This window comes from Arachis stenosperma, chromosome 3, assembly GCF_014773155.1.
Source record: "Arachis stenosperma cultivar V10309 chromosome 3, arast.V10309.gnm1.PFL2, whole genome shotgun sequence".
NCBI lineage: Eukaryota > Viridiplantae > Streptophyta > Magnoliopsida > Fabales > Fabaceae > Arachis > Arachis stenosperma.
In genome coordinates this window covers 155,958,648-155,979,299 of record NC_080379.1, presented here as the reverse complement: position 1 = coordinate 155,979,299, position 20,652 = coordinate 155,958,648, and the positions used below count along the sequence as shown (strand labels likewise).

The 20,652-nt window shown below is 36.0% G+C and overlaps 6 protein-coding genes and 1 non-coding gene across 8 annotated transcripts; 3 read left to right on the top strand and 4 right to left on the bottom strand.

Annotated features, from left to right (window-relative positions):
- Window positions 1-1,247: 1,247 nt before the first annotated feature.
- Window positions 1,248-7,052, bottom strand: LOC130970652 (uncharacterized). 2 transcript variants are annotated; one of them, XM_057896801.1, is made up of 6 exons: window positions 6,420-7,052; window positions 4,831-5,791; window positions 4,210-4,734; window positions 3,205-3,666; window positions 2,493-2,854; window positions 1,248-2,119 (listed from the first exon to the last, which is right to left on the bottom strand). In XM_057896801.1, the coding sequence occupies exons 1-5, from the start codon at window positions 6,899-6,901 to the stop codon at window positions 2,552-2,554; spliced, it is 2,733 nt and encodes a 910-aa protein (XP_057752784.1). In that variant the 5' UTR covers window positions 6,902-7,052; the 3' UTR covers window positions 1,248-2,119; window positions 2,493-2,551. The 2 variants fall into 2 exon arrangements, with proteins under 2 accessions (XP_057752784.1, XP_057752785.1); XM_057896802.1 differs by lacking the exons at window positions 1,248-2,119; window positions 2,493-2,854 and adding an exon at window positions 3,774-3,954 and having other exon boundaries at window positions 3,471-3,666.
- LOC130966979 (stress-related protein-like) lies at window positions 1,657-2,172 on the top strand. The gene has a single exon (XM_057891800.1). The coding sequence runs from the start codon at window positions 1,657-1,659 to the stop codon at window positions 2,170-2,172; it is 516 nt and encodes a 171-aa protein (XP_057747783.1).
- A 443-nt stretch (window positions 7,053-7,495) lies between the features above and the next one.
- On the top strand, window positions 7,496-8,240 carry LOC130966978 (uncharacterized). Its single transcript, XM_057891799.1, has 5 exons — window positions 7,496-7,571; window positions 7,644-7,697; window positions 7,781-7,884; window positions 7,981-8,019; window positions 8,109-8,240. Exons 1-5 carry the CDS (start codon window positions 7,496-7,498, stop codon window positions 8,238-8,240), a joined length of 405 nt encoding a protein of 134 aa, XP_057747782.1.
- A 1,335-nt stretch (window positions 8,241-9,575) lies between these two features.
- On the bottom strand, window positions 9,576-14,748 carry LOC130970849 (general transcription and DNA repair factor IIH subunit TFB2). The gene is made up of 16 exons (XM_057897049.1): window positions 14,658-14,748; window positions 14,352-14,538; window positions 13,696-13,863; window positions 13,282-13,350; window positions 12,844-12,937; window positions 12,557-12,657; window positions 12,431-12,476; window positions 12,288-12,347; window positions 12,137-12,205; window positions 11,844-11,927; window positions 11,661-11,744; window positions 10,880-10,965; window positions 10,656-10,746; window positions 10,358-10,438; window positions 10,195-10,269; window positions 9,576-10,108 (listed from the first exon to the last, which is right to left on the bottom strand). Exons 2-16 carry the CDS (start codon window positions 14,462-14,464, stop codon window positions 9,974-9,976), a joined length of 1,356 nt encoding a protein of 451 aa, XP_057753032.1. The 5' UTR covers window positions 14,465-14,538; window positions 14,658-14,748; the 3' UTR covers window positions 9,576-9,973.
- Window positions 14,749-14,750: 2 nt separating this feature from the next.
- On the bottom strand, window positions 14,751-14,823 carry TRNAV-UAC (transfer RNA valine (anticodon UAC)). Its single transcript has one exon. It is a non-coding gene; the product is annotated as a tRNA-Val (tRNA).
- A 143-nt stretch (window positions 14,824-14,966) lies between these two features.
- Window positions 14,967-16,728, top strand: LOC130969911 (tetraspanin-19-like). Its single transcript, XM_057895828.1, has 6 exons — window positions 14,967-15,164; window positions 15,361-15,460; window positions 15,683-15,763; window positions 15,840-15,944; window positions 16,053-16,224; window positions 16,315-16,728. Exons 1-6 carry the CDS (start codon window positions 15,001-15,003, stop codon window positions 16,356-16,358), a joined length of 666 nt encoding a protein of 221 aa, XP_057751811.1. The 5' UTR covers window positions 14,967-15,000; the 3' UTR covers window positions 16,359-16,728.
- Window positions 16,729-16,870: 142 nt separating this feature from the next.
- On the bottom strand, window positions 16,871-20,579 carry LOC130969910 (E3 ubiquitin-protein ligase AIRP2-like). Its single transcript, XM_057895827.1, has 5 exons — window positions 20,263-20,579; window positions 19,388-19,538; window positions 19,231-19,297; window positions 18,905-19,139; window positions 16,871-17,503 (listed from the first exon to the last, which is right to left on the bottom strand). The coding sequence occupies exons 1-5, from the start codon at window positions 20,340-20,342 to the stop codon at window positions 17,293-17,295; spliced, it is 744 nt and encodes a 247-aa protein (XP_057751810.1). The 5' UTR covers window positions 20,343-20,579; the 3' UTR covers window positions 16,871-17,292.
- Window positions 20,580-20,652: the final 73 nt, after the last annotated feature.

Here is a 20,652-nt window from a genome sequence, read left to right as displayed (position 1 = left end):
CTTCTCATAAATAGAGAGTTGTATACTCTCTATAATTTGTTCAATTGTTATTGAGAAATTAATTTGTGTTATCGTAAATAATACTAACCACTTCTCTAACCTTAGTTAATTAAACTAAATTCCTAAACCATGTTAAACCTATTTTTCAAATTACGTTCGTTTTTAAAAGGTCTCATTTTACAATTTTTCAATTCTCAATTCATCCAATTTTTTCCTAATGTGTTCTAAACCCAAAAAATAATAAAACAAATAAAATTAAATTAAAACTAAAAAAAAGTAAAAAAAAATTACCAAAATAAAGCGAAATCAAAAGTAAAAACGAAGAACACTTATAAGGAAATTAGGGGTGGATATCTTAGAGATAATGATCATAAGTAATTAAGTATGTGATTCAGACTATACACATCCTCTCTCTTTCGAATTTGTTCGACATTTTCAATTTCTGTTTCGGTTTTTGTTTTGAATTTGTTTTAACTTTTATTTTTAGCTTTTGATTTTATTTTGTTTATTTTATTTTATTTTGGCTGGAACATATTAAAAAAATTGGATAGAGTGAAAAATTTGAAAAATGAGATCTCTTTAAAAGTTATTGTAATTTGCAAATTGAGTTCACCATGATTTAGTAATTTGGTTTAATTAACTAAGATTAAAGAGGTAGTTAGTATTAACCATGATGACATAAATTAATTTTTTCAATAATAATTAAACAAATCATAAAGAGTATCCAACCTTCTATTTTTGAGGAAATTAGCTAAAAATTACTCACAAAAAATAGATATATTTATTTATATATTATATATTTTTAATATATAATTTATATTTATAGTTAAGTTGGTAATTAAGTTTTTTGTATACGTAATATAATTAAAGAAACTGATAATTTATTCCTATCCAAAAAGAGAAAAACCGTTACTAAAGATGAAACCATCTTGTTGACCAAACGAACTCGAATTTATCATAGTAAACAGTCACAAAATTTTCTCTGGACAGCTCACGAATGTCAAAAGTCAAAATCATAGTCCATAAGTGCATAACGTCAACACACACATATGAGGTTCTATTCTAATTTCTAAAACTAAGGCACCCTTGTCCCTTATTTCCAGGATAGCCATTGGTTTCCACACCCTAACCCTACAGTTACTATTATTAGTATGTATAAAATATTCCGCAAATATATACAAAAGAATTATTTTAAAAAATATTTAAATACATAAATTTAATTGAATAATTGTATCTTACACTCTATTTTTAATACCAAAACAAAAATATATACAAAAGAATATAATCAAAAGTAGCGCAACAATATTTATAGTAAAAAGACAAAAGCTCCCAAATTTACAAACTCATATTACCTCCAGACAAAACCTCTTATTATCCAATCATCATAATCAAAACCAAACTACTCCTTTATTTCATGGCATCCCAATCACACCAGAACCAGGTACCTTACGTAAGCGTAATTATCCTCCTCTATTTGTTAATTTTTAGTTTATTTTCACGTTTAATCTTTAATAATTTCGTTCATGCATGCATGCAATATAATATGCAAACCACTTAATTTTTCAGGTATCTGAAATCGAAGAAGAGCAACCACAAGCACAAGCACAAGAGCTAAAGTACCTTGGGTTCGTGCACGCTGCAAGCACACAAGCCCTAATGCGGTGGTCCGCTGCCTACAACTATGCCAAGGACAGCTCTGGCTCCTTGAAGCCCGGCGTTCAGACGGTGGAAGAGTGCATGAAGAACGTCATAGAACCCATCTACAACAATTACCACCTTGTCCCCAACGAGATCCTCCGCTATGCCGACAAGAAGGTTGATGCCTCTGTGGCTGCCATGCAGGTTGCTCCCGCTGCCGCGAGAGACACCATTACTGAAGCCATGAAAAACGTTTATACCAAGTATGAGCCGTCCGCAAAGGAGCTGTATGAGAGGTACGAGCCAGTGGCAGAGCAATATGCAGCCTCGGCCTGGCAAAGGCTGAACTCGCTGCCGTTGTTCCCACGCTTGGTGGGCACAATGCTGCCAACGGCAGCATACTGCACGGCGAAGTACAATGAGGCAGTAATGGCCGCCGTGGAGGATAGGTATAGGGTTTCTCCGTACCTGCCTTTGGTGCCTACGGAAAAAATAGCTAGGGTTTTCAGTGGAAAAACCAAAAAGCAAGAATAATCAATCAAGAATGCTGTGTTGATAATTTTGTTGCTGTTTAATGTGATTTTTTTTCTGCGATTTTGTGGTGATTTGGGGTGTGGGATGTGAATGAATGAAGTGGCTTCAATTTGATGAGCAAATAGTGAACATATATAAATCATTTTGTAACTTTTTTTTCGTTTTCTTTTCCCTTGGTTTGTACTGTATTCCATATTGAAAGAAACGAAATCCATTTTTATCTTCTGGTGGTAATTAAAATACATGCATTGATGCATATACTAGTGCTGTTGACATGCAGTGCATATCAACAATTTAATATTTATGCATATATAACATACCTATTATACAGAGACCATAAGTTGTATATAGGGACAAAGATGTGTAGTAGAATGCTTCATCATTTGACATAAGCAATGGTACAACCATAGTTCATTGGATTTTCTGGTTCATAGTTAGTAACACGTGGATGATTTCGCAGAATTTCAAGTGCTCGCTCCTTAATAGCACCGGTTCCCATGCCATGTACAATAAAAAGAACAGAGTATGGCCTGCATTCGGTGATTGCCATCTCAAGCTTAATGGAAGCTTCTTTCAGTCGCATACCTCGCAGATCCACTGTATTCTTAGATGTCCGCACTACCGGACCATAAGAAGGTTCTATGTTGCTGTTGGTCTCTGAATTTCTCCTCAATTCTCCATTCTGCAGATTCAAGATTATTACATCCAGATGTTAAAAATTCAGAATTTTGATTGAGCCCAAAAATTTTCATAATTTGAACAATCCCTCAATTTACTCATTCAAAACGATCTAAATACAAAAGTCAAATGTTGAACATTTAGAATCATTCATGTATCATATCCTAGTATTACTGGACAAACAAATAGTATAAGTTGATGCAGAAAAATGGTCATAGGAAACAGTAATGTTCGGGTCTGAAATTACTTTATCTATGCAATGTGTTAGAAATATCCAAGTCGAATTTTTCCTAAAAGGACAATTATATCAATTGAACTATACAAGACAGAAAAGATATAAACTACTTTACATACCTGTCTCCCCTGGAGAGCGGAAGAACCCGTGACAACATTCTTTCCACTCGACGGAACAGCTCTGATGCTACTTTTCTTCACACGGACTTTCACTTTGCCATACTGTACTAAGATTGTATCATCATTCCCAGGTGATTCAGCCACTGTGGCTAATTTCCCTCCCAATCCCTTGACACGAACTTGCTCCCCAAGTTGTGGAGTATATGAAGCACGATCAGCTTCACTGATGGGAAATGAATCTGCAGGTGTATGAGCTTTTACAATGGAGGCTATTGCTGATTCAGTCTCTCTAATAAGTGAGCTGAGTTTATCTCGATCAGCAATTTTGAGTTGCTTTTCGAACTTCTGTATCAGAGTTTCGATCTGAGATCTTGCATCCATTAGCTCTTGTTGGACTAGCTGAGCTTCCTTTGCCATAAGTTCCATCTCACGTTTATCAAGGTCCTCTGCTTCATCTTGGATCTTCACAATTTATTTTTAGTTTTATAAGAGATGGAGGTGAAAGAAGGAAATGAAGTACTCCAGAAATAATAGAAATCAATTAAATTTTTATAGAAAACAAGAGAAACCTTTTTGCTAGACAAAAGGCATTATATGAATCCTTTTGGATTGAAGAATCTGTGTAGACAGTGTAGTTATCTTGTGATTGTGAATAGAGTCAACCACACAGTCATATTCTATGCATAAACTCCCAAAAAAGTATTGAACTTTCAACAACTGTTGCTCGGTCATCTCCAAGGATTTGTCAGCCTAGTAAAGGTTATTAGTGAACTAATTTAAGATGAAAATTAGGGATAAACCAAGACAAGGAACATTGATTGTAATGCTAATTCATGTGCTGATTGATCAGTCCTCTCTTTCCCTTTGTTTTCTTTTTTCTCTATTATAACAGGTTTGAGAACTTTAATTACGAATCTATAATACTATGTGGAACAAGGAACATAAATTGGAATCAAGAAACAAAGAACGGATGCTGCCTTTTCCAGAGAAACATCAAGATTCTACCTCGTAGTATGTGTTCAAAATTTCTGCATGAATGGCTGCTGCCTTTTCAGCCTGAGCTTTTAATCGGTTTCTCTCCTCCTGTAATGATTGATAGAGCATCCCTCTCCTCTCTTGCTGCTGTTCTGGCTTTAACTTCTCTACCCATGTATGTGCACGATCAATTATATTTCTGTCAAAGCCAATTGACTGTGCTATGTTCAATGCATTAGAATCACCAGTGGATCCCCATAGGATCTTATAAGTTGGTTGTAATGTTTCAAGTGAAAATTCCATTGCTGCATTGTCAAAACCGGTATCCTTTTCCTTCATTCTACTTAGATCAGCATAATGAGTAGTCACAACAGCCACATTAACACGTTCCTTCAGATATTGCAAGATACTGGTAGAAAGGGCTACACCTTCTGAAGGATCAGTTCCACTGCCAATTTCATCAATAAGAACAAGTGACTGTTTCGAGGCCACTTCCAAAATCTTGCAGATACGTGAGATGTGCCCACTAAAAGTTGATAGATTTTGTTCAAGGGACTTCAATATGGAGAGGTGGGGAAAAAGGATCAGGCATGCAAATGAGACCATGTCAAATTAAAGTCATTATGGGTCAAATTATAGTTCAGATACTACCTGGTGATCTCCAATATCTGCCAGGATAACATCAAACCAAGGCAGTTTTGGACAGTTCTGGGCAGGCAAATGCATTCCAGCCTTCGACATAAGCGATGCCAGGCCCAACGTTTTCATGGAAGCTGTTTTCCCTCCAGTGTTAGGTCCTGAGATGACCACCACTCTGGTTCCCTGTCTAATTTTAAAGTCCACTGGCACAGGGAATTCATACGTACCTTTTGACATACTTTTAGATTTCAGAGCTCCATTTCCATTACCCATATCAGCATCATTTACACACCCTAGTGCAAGACCATCTTTAAAGTTTTTTAGAGAGGACTCCAGAAGTAATGGATGCCTTATACCGTCAATACTTACTGTTAAATCATTGTTCTCTTCAACGGAATCACAGCCTTCAAAATTGCTTAAACTGAAAGTAGGACATACCCCATTCAGCCATTGAGCATAAGCTGCCCTTGCAAAAGCAAGATCAACTTCAAGAATCTTGTCCAATAAATCATTTATCTCCTGTTTTGAATTTGCAATTTCAGATGCGAGCAAACTCAAAATTGCTCTTTCCTCAGACTTCTCGGAGTTTGAAAGTCTAACTTCCATGTTGTTAAGATCTATTGCCTCTTTGGGTTCCATAAAGTATGTTGCTCCAGAACTGCTAACATTCAGAACTATACCATCTGGAAGCAAGTATCTATGGGAAGCTCTAATACCAACACACATTCTAGATCGACGCTGAGTAATTAATGGTCTGTCAATACCCCCAGCGTGAAATATTCGAGAAGATACTTCCCTTAACAAAGAATCCAAATTTTCTATATTCCTCTTTCTTTCTGATCTGATTATCTCCAGCTCTTCACTTGCTCTATCAAGAATAACAGAAAGTTTGCAATCGATGCAAAACTCTATTTTCTGCTCCAAGCCCACTTGGAAATTACAATGTTGCAATATTTCGAGAAGTGGAGAGTACCTAATTGGAAACAAGTGCATGGATAAAGTTATTTGAGTACTCCACTATGCATACCATGAGAATACACTACCATATGATCTATGCTCCAAACTTTGTCAAAGAAAAATACAATAGCTAGCCAAATGCATAAAAGAAGCTGCTTATGAACTGAATCCGACTAAGAAAATGCCTTGAACATTAGGGAAAGCTAGTTTTTATAACTTCATACCAATAGAATTAGAAAATAAAATGAAAGTAATAAAAACCACATAGGTTACTACTCCAGTAATGGTTGACACCAAAAGCATATATCTAAATCTTTTGTCCTGATAATTGGACAATCTATTCAGTCGAACAAGTATTAGGATTTAAGATTATTATGAAAGTAATAACACAATCCCCCCCCCCCCCCCCCTTTTCTTTCCTCTTTCCCCTCCTTTGTTCTGACGATGAGTTAACATATCATTGGATAATAGAATAAAAAACATTTACTGATGATTGCATTAAATTAAAAATAAAACAATTCTAACTCTTATTCACCTTAAAGATGAAACCAAGCAATTTCACTGAACTAGCAGAATAATACGAAAAAGTTTTAAAAGGAGTAAAATTTATGAACCAATTGCCAAAAAGGTTCAGAGATTTATACCTCTCTGGATTATTAGAATCCGAAGCCAACTGTTCCAAATACTGGAACACCTCCCTAACGGCTTTAAGCGTGAGACGAACGGTACAGAGCTCTCGGATGGTTAGCAGCTGGCCGGAACTGGCGACGGCGACAATCTCCGATATGTCCTCAATTTCGGAGAAGTCCGGCGGCCGAGAGATAAGCCTCGCCGCCGTGGTTTGATCGAGAAGCGTCTGGCTCTCCTGAGGTGAGCGGCCGACGGGAAAGCGGGCGTTGTTGGCGACAGAGGAGCCCATGGATGTGGAGGTGAATGCCGCCACCTGCTTGCACACGGAGCTCCATTCCAGTGTCTTTAGTGTCTCCGATTCCAGTGAGTTAAACTCGGCCGAGTTGGAGATCGTCAAGCATAACCACCGCTTGGAAAAAGGCTTTGGCTTCGAAGATTTGTTAGGGGAAATGAAGAGCTTTCTGGTGCAGCTAATGGTGCAGCTGCTGAGTTGCATCGCTGAGTCAGTGCCGAGTTTCTGAGTCCAACTCACTCTGGGGAACGGTTTATGAATTGGGTTCCGAATTTCAGTTTTCTTGTTTGTTTACTCACTCCTTGGCTATCCTATTACGTGATCCTATCCATGGCGTAGAGAGCTAAACGGTGTCGTTTCCTCTTTCTGTAATAATGTTTTAGTTTGTGATAATGATTTTCTTAAATCTTAATTAACATAGTGCCAAATTGATAGATTATTTATAAGTCAGTTTGTTCCAATTTAACGTTCACAAAAAAAAAATCAAAATTAATTTATGCATTATTTTAATTTTAATGTAAAGCGTTTTATCTAATTTACACTGAGAGCATCAAAATTAAATTCTTTGAATATTTAAATATTTGTTAAATGTTAGTTGGGTTGAGATCCACGAATTACTGTTGGGAAGAAAATGTTTTGAGACGATGCAGGAAAGTCGGAGATACAGTTGGCAGTGGGAAGTAATAGGACATGCAATATGCATCATGGACGAAACTACCCTTTGTGTTGTGCATGTTACATGATCCCTTCTCGTTGATGTTTCAGTTTGTTACGCGCGAAGTGAAAGAAGTAACAAGAATGATACCAGAGCAATGGGCATCTCCATGTGGTGGCCAATGCAACAACAAATACGCAGCACTCACCCAAATCCCATGTATGTAATCACGTAATGACACCATCCATTCATCAAAACATCTGCTTACATCTTCTCTCTCTTTGTATGCAGGGCGAGTATTCTGCAAAAAGGGTTGTGATGCAGATGGAGACACATGGGAAGAATGTCAGATCCCTTTACTTAAACATATCCATGCTTTTTTAATTTTAATTAAATCTAATAAGAGTATTAATTATTTGGTTAAGCAGGTTTGGAGGAGTGCAATCAATTATGCTACAAGGACCCTGTACTCGAGAACCAGAAGTGGAGTGCGTATATTGATCGTTCTCCTGGATCTCAAAGTTATTCTGAGGCAATTTAATTTCCTTTTCTAGTTATATATGTTACAACATGCTTTTTCATCTAATTAATATTAATAGGATTAATTCATGTTTCCCTTCATGTACAGGAATGTTTCCATGCTTGTGTATCTGGCTGCAGTTACAGGGTATAGGTTTGAGAATATAATTATGAATCATAAGTAATTGCATGTTGATGTTTTATCTTATAATATGTATATCTATGCATATATTGCAGTTTGAGGTTGAAGCAGAAATAGCTGATAAAGTTATTCCTAATAGGCCACCAAAGTCTGAGCCTGAGCCTCAGCCTGTAAAGAAGCAGAAGCCACAATATGAAGACCCTAAATACCCGGATACTTCTGCATAGATAGGAATTAGTTTGATGTTACATCCTGCTATTGTTATATGGAATTTTCATTGGTAGCATAACTAGTGTGTAACCACTGCATGCATGGTTTTATTTAAAGATAGTTGGTTGAGCTAGGTTTGTAGTTTTCTATCTGGTCAGTAACTTCATGAATCTCAGATGAAATCTTGGTGAATAATAGCAGCTTCTTTTCAGCAATTATTTTTCCCTAAATACACTGATTAAATAAAAATGTGCCATATGACAAAGGCTGGAAGTGAGTCAAGCCAGCTCATGAGCTAGCTCGAGCTCAACTCATTAATAGCTCAATAAGCTAAGCTCGTGAGCTAATGAGCCAAGCTTGAGCTTGGAATTGAGCTCATAAATTAAATGAGTCGAGCTTGAGTTTGGATAAGCTCAGCTCATTAGCTCGTGAGCTGACTCGATTATATATATATGATCTTAATTATTTGAAATTTTATATTTATTTTTTACATATAATTTTGATATAGGACATAAATAAAAAATTTATAATTTATTGATAGATAACAATATATAAAATTGATCGTTTTAAATATTTTTTAAAATATGTAAGTTATAATTTATTGATGTAGAATTATAGATTGTATTTATGTTTCTATTATTTGAGGCAGCTCGTGAGCTCGAACCAGCTCGTGAGCTTTCAGTGAGTCGATCTTGAGCTTAAGAAATAGGCTCGATTGTTAATGAGTCAAGCCGTGAGCCAAGCTCAATTTTTGTGAGTCGAGATTGAGCTTGGTCTAGCTCGACTCAGCTCGGCTCACTTCCAGCCTTACATATGACTAGGAGGCAATAATTAGGCACCAAGTGAAATGCACCATAGAGTTGGCCAAGAAAAAATAACAAAATTGACTGAATATTATTAGAAAAAGGTTAGGCTTTTAGCCTTTTTTTTTTTCTTTACCCTTTAAGCTACTCATTATACCACCAATCTTAAAAGGCAAAATAATTAAAAGTTGGAACGAGATTTTAGTAAACTTCTGGATGCAAAAGAAGGTTTAAAAGATAATTTCTCTATCAACCAAAAAAGAAAAATACAAGTCAAACAAATGAAACTTGCACTTGCCGTTCATACTTTAATAATATTCATTTGTATTTGCACCTCTCAATTATTGGTTGATAAGATCTTGCAAATAAGGCATAGAAGTAATATTTTCTCTGATTTCCAAACAAGTTAATTTAGTTATACATGTTGTGCAAAACTGGAATATCGAACTGACTATGAAGTAGTAAATGGTAAGATAAAATAGTTGAGTGGAAACACAAGATTTACATGTTATTCTAAATTTTGGTTTATAACGAAGAAGTAGCAAGAGATTATTGAATATTTGGAGTAAAAAAGTCTCAAAAGTGTGGCATATTTTACAATAAGAGCATCAGAAGTCTGAAACATATTGAGACTATCAAACTAAAAGATTTGGCATCTTTAACCCTTTTTCATTTAGTCAACAAACTAGAAGCATTTCCTTGTTACACGAAAGTTGTTTCTCGAACATAATCCACAATATAACCTAACCCTGCTGTATTGGAAAAAGATTTTAGCATGTGTTTATCAAACTAAAAGAGAATAATGCCCTAATGTGTGACCCCATTGCCTCTTCCATCTGTTTCCCTTCCAAGGAGCAAAAGATAATGCAAATTTTTGTTTCCTGGTTTTCCATAGCACGTTAGCAGGATGCAGATGCACCATTCCATATGGTCTTTGCATTTTGCTTCTACTTTTGGCTGCGTAAATACTCTCGTACGTATGTATGTACCCCGGTCTTAACCACCATGTGCATTTTCTTTGAGTCTTCCCATAACAAACCATTCCATTCTCTGGCAGTGTCACATGCACCTTCAAATACATCCTGCTCACACATATGACACAACGTATCATATTAGACATAACGTGATCAAGGACATGAAATGAACTCAGGGATACTAATTTGCATACCCTTGAAGGGAATTCGTCGTAATAATATGCTTCAGTCATCTCAACTCTATTTAGATCCGATTCCCACAGCCTAATCTGTCACATTGCGGCAATACGCATCAGAAAAATGAAAACCAACACTCGTGTTGTTATATGTACATATATACATATACATATCTAAAACCTGGTCTGTGACGTTTTCCGGGACAGTTGGTGTCCTATCTGCAACCCGAGGATGAGCATTCTGCTGAAGGAAGCTGATAATCTGCAAAACCATGCGCAGTCTGAATAAGATCCCCTGAAATAAACTTCCTAGAGGTCTGGTACGAAATAACAATGAAACTAAGGTCGTGACACAAAAATTCGTTAAATGTTTAAATAATAATAAACTAGTGTCTATTAATCATGGAGACGGTCCCAGGAAAGAGAGGAAGGAAAAAGGGAAAGAAAAAAGAAAAAAATTTTGGTTTTCTAATGCTTACCTGCTCTGCTGTAATGCCATTTTCAAAAGCATTATACAAGCTTTCTTTTGTAATAGCTCCAACAATAAGATTTGGGAGTTGGTACTCTACCCTGTATACATCACAATTAATTAGCTACTGGATATTAAAAAACAAAACAGACTTTGTAATAAAATAACATCTGGGAAGAAGAACAACTCATATCCATAAGAATATAGAATTCTGGATATTGTCCTTCGGCATACTTTGAGAACAGCCGCAAAATCTCACAATGTAATCTTGAAGTAGAGTATGCATAGACTCTAAAATTTGTTTCCACAACCACAAACCCCTGGGGAAATAAAATGTAGGAAGCCATCAGTCTGAGGCTGTATATTCAAAAAGAATCAATAAATCTCCTAAAAATCTTAGTCAAAGTTTAAAAAATAAATACACAATTTTTGTGAGCTTGAATTTTTGCACGGGAACCAACCAAAATGTCCTAACCATCCCAGCAGAAATCTCCATAAATATGACCAAACAAAAGAACCTAGATGGGTACACACCCCTAAACACATATATTGGATTAATAGTCAGAATAGTGCTTGAAAGATCACGCGGACATAAATTTAGTCCTTGAAATATCAAATGCCTTGAATCGGTCTCTAAAAGACACAACTGAGTCAAATTAGTCCTTCCATCAATTAAATGATGGACACATGGCATAATCGTTTTGCATCACGTCATCATCTAATTAGCAGAAGGGCCAATTTGATCCAAATTGACGTACACGTGATCTTTTAGGAACATTTTGAATATTAACCCCACGAACATTCATACATCTTAAAGCAACATCTAAATTTGTTTTCAAATTTTTATGTCTTCTTACAAGCAAAAAATGTATTGGGATAATAGAAGGAATGCAGAGGAAAGAATAAGGAGGCCGACATGAATAAGGCACAAAGAAAACCCTAAACCACACGGTGAAACAAGGCCAATTTACCAAATTTCTAGCAAAATAAATCAATCCAAGGAAAAATAAGAAACCTCTTTTCTAGATGACGAATCAGCCAAGCTCACTGAAAGATTTGTTGCCAATTTCGTAGGTATAAACCAACTTTCTTTCCTACCCTGTAAAGTTTCAACAAAAAGAAGAAAAAATAAGACAATTACTGCTGAGTTAAAATTCATTAATATTATCTCCAAAATTAAGCAAAGAAATATTGTAACCTGTTGAAGTTTGACCAATCCAAGGTCTGCTAGATCCCTAATTATGCTCCTCTGGAAATCGGTCAATGAGTTTATATTATATGCCTATACATTGCAAAGAAGTGCATCAATGTCCTGTTACACTACAGTTACATATAATAGGAATACTGTTATAGGAAGAAACCAACAAGACAAAAAAGTGTTTCTAATTAGACCACTACTTTTTCAACTAATACAGGTTACCATAATATTATCCTTCTTATGCAAGAAAATTTCCACCATTCACCAAGCACCAAGGACCAGTAATATCTTACCTCCCCAATGACATGAAAACTAAGTTCCAGCATGAATGAGATCAAGTCAGCTGCATCAACACCTCTCTCCTGCACCAAAAGAGATGATGAAGAGCGTGCAGAAAACAAATAACAAAAAACATTGGGGGAAAAGAGGGAGGAAATTAGTTACCTCAGAATTAGAGATATATTCCCTGATGATGTACCAAAGTTGTGCATTTGTTTCCATCAGCTATAGTTGACAAGAGATACATTCAATATATAGGCCAATCATCACAATAAGTGCATGTAGCTTGTAAATCATTTAATGCATACCAAGAACTGGAAACCACTCTCAGTTAGTTTTGGAGCTTCTTTGTCTCTGTATCGAAATGAAAAATAAGAAAAAAGTCCACAAATGAGTATTATGTTAAAATTGAGAAGTTGCCAAGTAAATTAAACCTTTGACTTAGGAGCCGCCTCTGAAAAACTTTCATCAAAGAAGAGCTAATATTTGAGGGCTTTTCCACAAGACTTGAGCTTATAAGTTGTAACAAGAAACACTAGTTCATCACAACGTCATGGAAAGGTTAGCCTTCATTTTGACCAAAATTTAAACAAATGGGTGCTGCAGATTAATGATACCAAATTACTAAAGTGACTTATGCATCAATAAATATAAAGAATTCTTAAATAGATTACATACAAGATACAACCATCAAGTGGAGTCAAGAGATTGAATACTCTACCTCCCATTGTTGAAGAGCATAAGCCTCAAGATCCTCTAAGGTTGGGAGCCTTACGGTAATATTAGATGGCATTGGTTCCCTTGGCAAAGTTCCACTGCAGTATTTAATCACATGGAAATATTACCAGTTAGAGTAAATCTCAAATTTGTAGCACAACCACAGTCTACATTTTATATTATAATTTATAAGATTGACTGCTTTCCTAAAAACTAACAGAATGAGGGAGAAATGGTAGAAGTCATTTAATTTTATGCAGAGACTAACCATCGGTTATATAGGTTAATTAACAAATGATACATGAAGCGGAAGAGTTTTATCATATTGCAAAGAGTGGATGACTGAAATAAACAATTTTATACATTCTCATAGTCATAGTAACATGAGAACAGGATTAGCTAACTATTAACATGAACATGAAGGAAAAAATCTACAACTTACCCATGTACTAAAAGTTGCTGGAGACTTTTCTGGAATGTTGGGTTAAGTTTGTAAGTCTTGTCATTCTTCCTGACAATAGGGAAAACAATTACGAAAGAAAATGAGAAATGGTTAGGCTTCAAACTGATAATAGAAATGTCCAGATATTAGAACTGTGGTAACTTTTAAAGCTGGATCAGTGGACACATAAAAGGATAAAAAATAATGCACAAACAAAGATTTTCAACCACATTACAAGACATGAAAAATGATGTCTGTATCCCAAATTAAGGGCTAAGGGATAATATTTGCCCAATTGTGTTTTGAAATGAAATGAACCAGTTTGAATCATTCAAAAGGATAGATTTCTGTGGAGTCATCTTCAAATAACATACCTATAACAAAAGTTTTCAGAAGTGAACAAATGTGTAGTACCTGTCAACAGCTTCAACGAAAACTCTCAATTGAACCAATCTATCAATGGCTACTCTGTGCTTCGTATATCCATCTGGAAGCACCCACTCCTCCAATAATTTAGCCGCCACAGGCACATCGATATGAAGCAGCTGTAACACATATTTCTTCCCAAGAGGCGGCAGAGACCTGATATTTCAAGATATATATACATTTAAAGCCACCAAGTTACTAAAGTATGGTCACAACAATACATTTCACATAACGCACTTAAATCAAGCTTTATAAAAGTAAGGTATGGCTAACAAGTGTTGAATTTCAAAGTTAAGGTTAACAATGAGACAGTTTTAAATTCTGTGTGTAATGAATGCATTAACAGCTTAAAACTTTTAGTTTATGGATGAAAACTGTCTACACTAGTAACATTAACAATAGCCGTAAGCTAAACCTTTAAAAAATTTAAAAACAAAAACGTTAATAGTGATTGAAGTTGAAGAACTTTGCATTCCAGAAAAAAAACCCAAAAGCTAGGAAAATTAAATACGATTCGCAGGGTGGTCGAAGCATAGGTAAGAATCTATCAAAAAAACATCCACAACAGCTTTCTCAAAAGGGTGAAAACAGAAACTTGAATAAATCCAAAATAATTAGTGGGAAAAGGATGGAAGAAAAATGACCTGAGAATAGCTTCACAGATGAATCCATTTTCGTAGAGTTTATCGAGCTTCATAGCGGGCATGGAAGCAACCATGTCCATGAAATTCTTCGCAATGATCCTAACCTCTGGCATTGTGAGTCTGACACAGCTTCTCTTTTTCACTTCCTTGTGCGATTCTGATCAATGGATTCAACAATCGAAGTGCCCTATGTTAAAAAAGAAGGTGATGTTAACAGTGAGTGGGCACAATTGAAAGATTGTTAAACCCAAACAACGTGAATATAACACTTGGGATTGAGAGAAAGGGATCAAAAAACCCTAATACCCTCAATTAACAAAATTTATCAGTTTATGCCGCTGGAGAAGAGATTGGAGTTGTAAGTTGTAACAGCGAGTTAAATTGAAAAAGTTAAATATTTGTTGCTGCCCAGGATCGAACTGGGGACCTTTAGTGTGTAAGACTAACGTGATAACCACTACACCACAGCAACTACATGATCTTAAGCTAATATAAAAATATATCAGTTTATCTATTCTATATGATAATTGTACTTGCAATGATAATTTCTTGGAAATTTCCTATATTGATAGCTTATATACAACCTTGCAGGTAAATGATATTGTTCAAGTAATACCTGCATTGATTTTTTGTTTATACTCTCTCTAACATGATCTCAATTGCAAGAACCCTAAGATCATTCTTTAAATTCTTTAATTCTATCATGGGAATGGTAGGCATGTCAATGATCATTTATGGTTTATGGATAATCAAAATTTGGCTAGAAGAAAGAGAAGATGTACCGCCTACTTTTGAATTTGTATCTGAGACATGGTAATCAATTATACTTCCATTTATGTATTTATTTTATTCTCAAAATAAATCTTCCTTCTGTTATCATTATTCATTAGTAATAAATTAATAATGGCATTAGTACTAGTGATTAGAACCATGTTATATATTAACTAATATTAGAGCTTTTGATTTGAAGTAGTGGTTTATGCTGCTATGCTTTCACTTTCTGTTGCAGGTTTGCTTATACTTTAATTTGCAGTGGTGTTTTCATGTGTGTGGTAACTTGTCTAGGACATATGGCAGCAGATAGCATGAATGGTTATTGTCTCTCATGTGTATCCTTTTTCATTGCTTATGTCAAGTGTATAAGGTAGAATGGAACAGCTAACAAATTGAATCACACATAACACTTCTCAATTTTGTGATTATTATTCTTGTAATTAAGTTATTAAAGAAAATATTAAAGAAAAAAGACTTTTTATTGGTCAACTAAGTGGAACATTTGGCTTGCTGCACTTTCCATAATTCTGAGATTAATGGCCTTAATTCAAAGCTAGTATATGGTGAGCATGATCATAATTCTTCTGCTGGAGGGTGCAGTAACAGCGGACATTCTCCTCAATTCTGATTGGGAGAAGGTACTCTCAATACTCATCATGGCAATGATATTCCTTTTTCTTTTCCATTTTTTTCAACTGCTAATGCACCTTTCAGGACTTGCCTGAGGACCCAACTGGAAAATTCAGCGACTTCATGGATTTTGTGGAGTCAAATTTTGATGTTTGCAAATGGATAATGCTAGTGATCATCTCAGCACAGGTGTATCACAAACTTTTCGAACATTATGCTCATCTAACTTGTACAGAGACATTTCACTTTAGCACTTTAGAAGGTTTTAAGTTCTAATCTTCTGGTCTTCACTTGCAGGGATTATCAACCATAATTGCATTGGTTCTAAAAGCTCATGGTCCTGATTCTAACTATGACAGTGATTATGATTACTATACTCGGTCAAGGCTTTCCCTCCTTTACCATAATGCTCAGCCACCACCTTTTGTTCCTGATTACTCTCTAAATAACAACACATGCTGGGATGAAGGTATCCATTATTAACACTCCTGATTATTTAGACAGGAACTATCTTTCTTTTCTTTCCCTGATCATGATTTTCGTTTTAAAACTCTGGTAGGCAAATATATAAAGAATACAGTTGCAACTTTTCCAAGAGTGTGAAGTGGAGATATAGAGATATTAGTATAACTATATAATAATGTTGAAGCAAACTCAGAAACTTGACGAGGCTGTGGAGCAGAGCTATGGGATTTTATAGCATTTCATGCTGTTCACACGAGTTAAAAGTTATAAGTGTACCTTTTATTAATATACAAACCGGGTAACAGACGTCTTGGCAAACGAGGGACTTGCAACAATGGAGTCCAATTCTTAGATATGTATCCTGTTTCTGTAAGGCTAATTTTAGCCGATGAAGTTAGAGGGGATACCTTACCTGGAACCACAAATGTAATGTAATTTCTCTTACAGTTGGAATTAAGAGAGAATTGAATGGTTAAAAGTTGTAACAAAGCACAATTTACATTGCTCACTTCTCTCTCTGCTTTCTCTTTACCCTAGTAAGAGATGCAAAATGATGAACTAGCAAATGTTTTTCCTTTAATTGAAAAAAAGAAAACCATAAAAATCCACATCAAATAAAATGAAATGCAATACAGAAAAACCACCTGACATTGTGCCAAAATACATACATTCAGTCGAAGATAAAAAAACAAGTGTTACTGAAACGGTACATACAGAATTAAAATGAAAAGGAACAGAATGTGCAAATCTCTTGTTAATAAGTAATTGGATTTGGATCTGTACAGGGATATACAAATGAGCTAAGCTACATACAATTTACCAACATCTCAACTTCACCACCAACCCAAAACAACACAGGGCTGGATATTTCTGGTAGAAGTGGGAAGCAAACCACTGCAACTCTCTATAAATATATAGATATAGATATTTATAATATATATAAACTAGATTTTGCAGAATCCGGGTTGAACTTGGGCTTTTACGTCGCTAGAACTCCAACTGGAAGGGAATTAGTATCCACCCGAAGACAACAGCATACATTAAAATCTGTCTGTTGCGGTCACACTTATTGTTACCTTATGTGAGAGTCATAGGCCTCAAAAAAGGAGTCCGGAACAACCAAAGGCAACTTGTCTATGTACATATAAAGCCTTCTAAGATTCTCCCTTGTCACTGTTGCCATATCTACTATGTCTCTCCTGTCGGTGAAAACCCAGAGATCGCCAGAGTTTACCCTCTTCAGACTGTCTCGGCAAAATGGGCATGACTGACAGATTGTTCGCCTGCAAAAGGATACCCAAATCTTTAAGCATCGTTTAACTGAGAGAATACATAAAGAGCACAATTCCAGAGGTACAAGACAACAGCTAAAATTTCGATAACCGGGCTACCGTGGTAGCGTGGTACAACAAATGCAACCTGGAGATATGAAGTCCCCGTTAGCCATCACGCACAGGGTACAGGGAAATTTTTGACCCAGATGCCAGCCCCACCTTGTTTGTTCAAAAGGCTGATTCCGCAACTCCTGTGACCTCCAGGTTACATGCCAGGTTGCCAGCAATGCATACATCTTTTGCAACTTGCAACATCACAAACAAGTTCCAGTGCCTTACCAGATTTAACTTGCTAATAACTTGTTCAGCATAAAAGAGCTTAACTTATTTATTTACCTATCTAGTAAATAACCTACTAGCTGATGGATATTAGATGATAGACAATCAAACCTAGGCTTGTATCACCAAGAACCTAAAGATGACAATGTTCCATTCTCGCATAAACTTATGATTCAAGAAATAACTAGTCATTACTCACTAGTACGAGTTGTATAACCCCATGCCTTGGAATTCGAATACAAGTCTACACACAATCCTCAAAGCCAGACAGTTCGGCATACTGACACCTTACGTTCAATTTTTTGATCTAATTAACAATGAAACCAGAATGATGTCATAGCTTAATATTTCCAGTTTTAATAAACATCAAAATACAACTAAACTCATAGTAGTTCCATAAGAAAACAGAAAGATAAATTTTATTTCAACACACCAGTACACCAAAAAGTAGTAGGGCACACTAACTAAAGACATTTGATTAGGTTAAGATGTATGCACCTTACTCGTACCAAAGAGCAATAGACTTTATTAAAGGGCAAAAGGTTACCATCATCACAGTAGACAGCCAATTCTTTCACACTTCCATGTTCTGTTTGTTTAATTTATTGATACTCATATTCAAATAGCAATAAGAATGTCAAGTAGAAGCACACATCATTTTATATCTAACAAACAAAACTATTTATATGCATGGTGATTGGTGGGTGTGTCTATGACGAAATCACACCAGCAATCAAGCATGGGATTCTAAAACCAGTTCATTCTTATAGTAAGACTAAAAAAACGACCAAGTCCTGAACGCATGGGCATAAGACATTAACTTTACAAGGTTAACTGAGCAAGCCCAAAACCTTGAGGACCTGGGCATAGCCAGCAGATTACATTTTATTACTTGAAGAAGAAGTTACAGTAACTATAATTATAATGCACGAGCCAAACTAAACCATAGAGGTAGATTTGTTATCACAGAAACACAGGTAATTGAACATATCGAAGTAAGTAGTAGACAAATTATTCACATTCTTTTGGGGGGAGAGAGAGAAAGAGAGAGGGAAGGAGGGGAGGGAGTACCATTCTCGGTAACATTTCAGGCACATGGCATGATTGCAGTTGGGCAACACAACTTTGCCATTCATTTCCATGCATATCCCACATTCATCTTCTCTTTCAATGTCTATGTCAGAAGACTGCCAATGCTCCTCATCATCTCTTTTACGATACCTCTCCATGCACACAGCCTTTTGTTTCTTATCCTCCGTATCAGTGACCCCCTTTTGAAGTTGCAACAAAGAGGGATATATGACCGCTGCAGAAACCATAAACCAAGATATCAACAACCCCATGCAAATTTGCAAGTTCAATCTTGCATTAATACCAGAGGTTGAAAGTTATTATACCATAGAATTCTCTAATACTTGCTTTTCTTTCCTGGGTAGACATGGTGGTTGTCCCATCCACATAAACCTACATCATGATCCAAATTCTTCACTCTTCATTGTTCTCCATGTCCTTCATTCCAATATTGCATCACAACCAAAAACCAAAACACCTTACCTTGTAAATTAGGATTCTCAACAATCCCAGGGCTCCCGCAAGGTGACAATCAGTCCATTGCACCAAAAAAAGAAAGAGGTGTGCAGCTGGACTGTATGACATTCTCATCTGAAGGCATGCACCATCATACTCCCTTGAAAAATCTGACGCCCTACACACACATACAAGAATTTTGCATCATGAAAAATGTTGATAATTTGGGATAATTACGAAGAATTTGAAAATTGGAATCCATACAGAATCCACTGTTCAGAACTTTAGACTAACTAAACCTTCAGGGGGAATTTCACCAAAGGGAAAGCATATCATCATACACATAATGGGAAATTCAACTCTTGTAATAACATGTGATAATGTCACACTTCAAGGGGAGAAATTATTGCAACCAAAACACACAAAATTAGAGGTATGTGCCGAGGTTTTGATTAAAGAAAAAAGGTAGCTAAGCTAGGGGGTTCAGAAGTATTAAGTTTTCACAAAGCTGATAAGGAGTTAGAGGGAAAAAGACAAAAAGGAATATCAAGTGTAAATCAACACTGAAAGCTATACTTTTAGCCATGATAACTCAACAAATTAAACAAACCCTAATTAATGAGGAAAATTCCAAATAAGAATACTGTCATGAGGTTAAAACCCCCACAAAGAATAATCATACCGAGAAAAATTTTACACTATGCATTCATCAACCGTTTCCCGCGAGGAAGGGGGAAAATATTAAAAGATGAAGTATGAGAGGCCTTAAGACGTTTTCCAAAAAAAAAAAATTGCACCTTGTAAAGGAAAATGATCACCGTTCAATTCAGAAAACAAAATTGAGCCCAAAAATTTCAAAATTGAAGATAAAGAGAGAGAAAGAAGAAGAAAAAGAAACTGACAGGGTATTGGCGTGTTGAATATCAGCTTCAAGGAGCTTGAGGGAGTCCTTGAAGGACTTTCTCATGGAATTAACGTACATGTCTATTTCCCACTCTCACTCACAGTCGCAACCTCAAAAAACAAACAAAAAATCTCGTGGATGAAGAAGAATGGAGATTGGTTAAGTGACGGAGTGAGTGAGGAATCAAGAAAAAGAGAAAGAAGAAGAATGAGAAATAGGGATTGGGTTAAGTATGTGTGATTGTGTGTGACGGAAGAGAGAGAGAGTGGTTGGGGACTTGGGGGTTCGTGTTGCTTCGATGCTGTTCTTGAAAGCCAAGACGGTGAACTTGCCGGGACACGTGTACATTAATTAAGGTCTCTAATAGATAGTTTTGTGATTAGTGATT

Coding starts and splice junctions, on each gene's coding strand:
- LOC130970849 (XM_057897049.1), bottom strand. CDS start 14,464: ATGCCAGAGGTTAGGATCATTGCGAAGAATTTCATGGACATGGTTGCT. Junction 12,206..12,287: donor AATATATCTCTAATTCTGAG/GTAACTAATTTC, acceptor CTTTTGGTGCAG/GAGAGAGGTGTTGATGCAGC. Junction 10,270..10,357: donor CGGAAAACGTCACAGACCAG/GTTTTAGATATG, acceptor GCAATGTGACAG/ATTAGGCTGTGGGAATCGGA.
- LOC130966978 (XM_057891799.1), top strand. CDS start 7,496: ATGATACCAGAGCAATGGGCATCTCCATGTGGTGGCCAATGCAACAAC. Junction 7,572..7,643: donor AGCACTCACCCAAATCCCAT/GTATGTAATCAC, acceptor CTTTGTATGCAG/GGCGAGTATTCTGCAAAAAG. Junction 8,020..8,108: donor TATCTGGCTGCAGTTACAGG/GTATAGGTTTGA, acceptor CATATATTGCAG/TTTGAGGTTGAAGCAGAAAT.
- LOC130969910 (XM_057895827.1), bottom strand. CDS start 20,342: ATGTACGTTAATTCCATGAGAAAGTCCTTCAAGGACTCCCTCAAGCTC. Junction 19,539..20,262: donor ATTCAACACGCCAATACCCT/GTCAGTTTCTTT, acceptor ATGTGTGTGTAG/GGCGTCAGATTTTTCAAGGG. Junction 19,140..19,230: donor AAGTATTAGAGAATTCTATG/GTATAATAACTT, acceptor TGGTTTCTGCAG/CGGTCATATATCCCTCTTTG.
- LOC130969911 (XM_057895828.1), top strand. CDS start 15,001: ATGATCTCAATTGCAAGAACCCTAAGATCATTCTTTAAATTCTTTAAT. Junction 15,461..15,682: donor ATGGTTATTGTCTCTCATGT/GTATCCTTTTTC, acceptor ATTCAAAGCTAG/TATATGGTGAGCATGATCAT. Junction 16,225..16,314: donor CAACACATGCTGGGATGAAG/GTATCCATTATT, acceptor AAACTCTGGTAG/GCAAATATATAAAGAATACA.
- LOC130970652 (XM_057896801.1), bottom strand. CDS start 6,901: ATGCAACTCAGCAGCTGCACCATTAGCTGCACCAGAAAGCTCTTCATT. Junction 5,792..6,419: donor GATTCTAATAATCCAGAGAG/GTATAAATCTCT, acceptor GTTTCCAATTAG/GTACTCTCCACTTCTCGAAA. Junction 3,667..4,209: donor TTTTGAACACATACTACGAG/GTAGAATCTTGA, acceptor TAAATTGTGAAG/ATCCAAGATGAAGCAGAGGA.
- LOC130966979 (XM_057891800.1), top strand. CDS start 1,657: ATGCGGTGGTCCGCTGCCTACAACTATGCCAAGGACAGCTCTGGCTCC.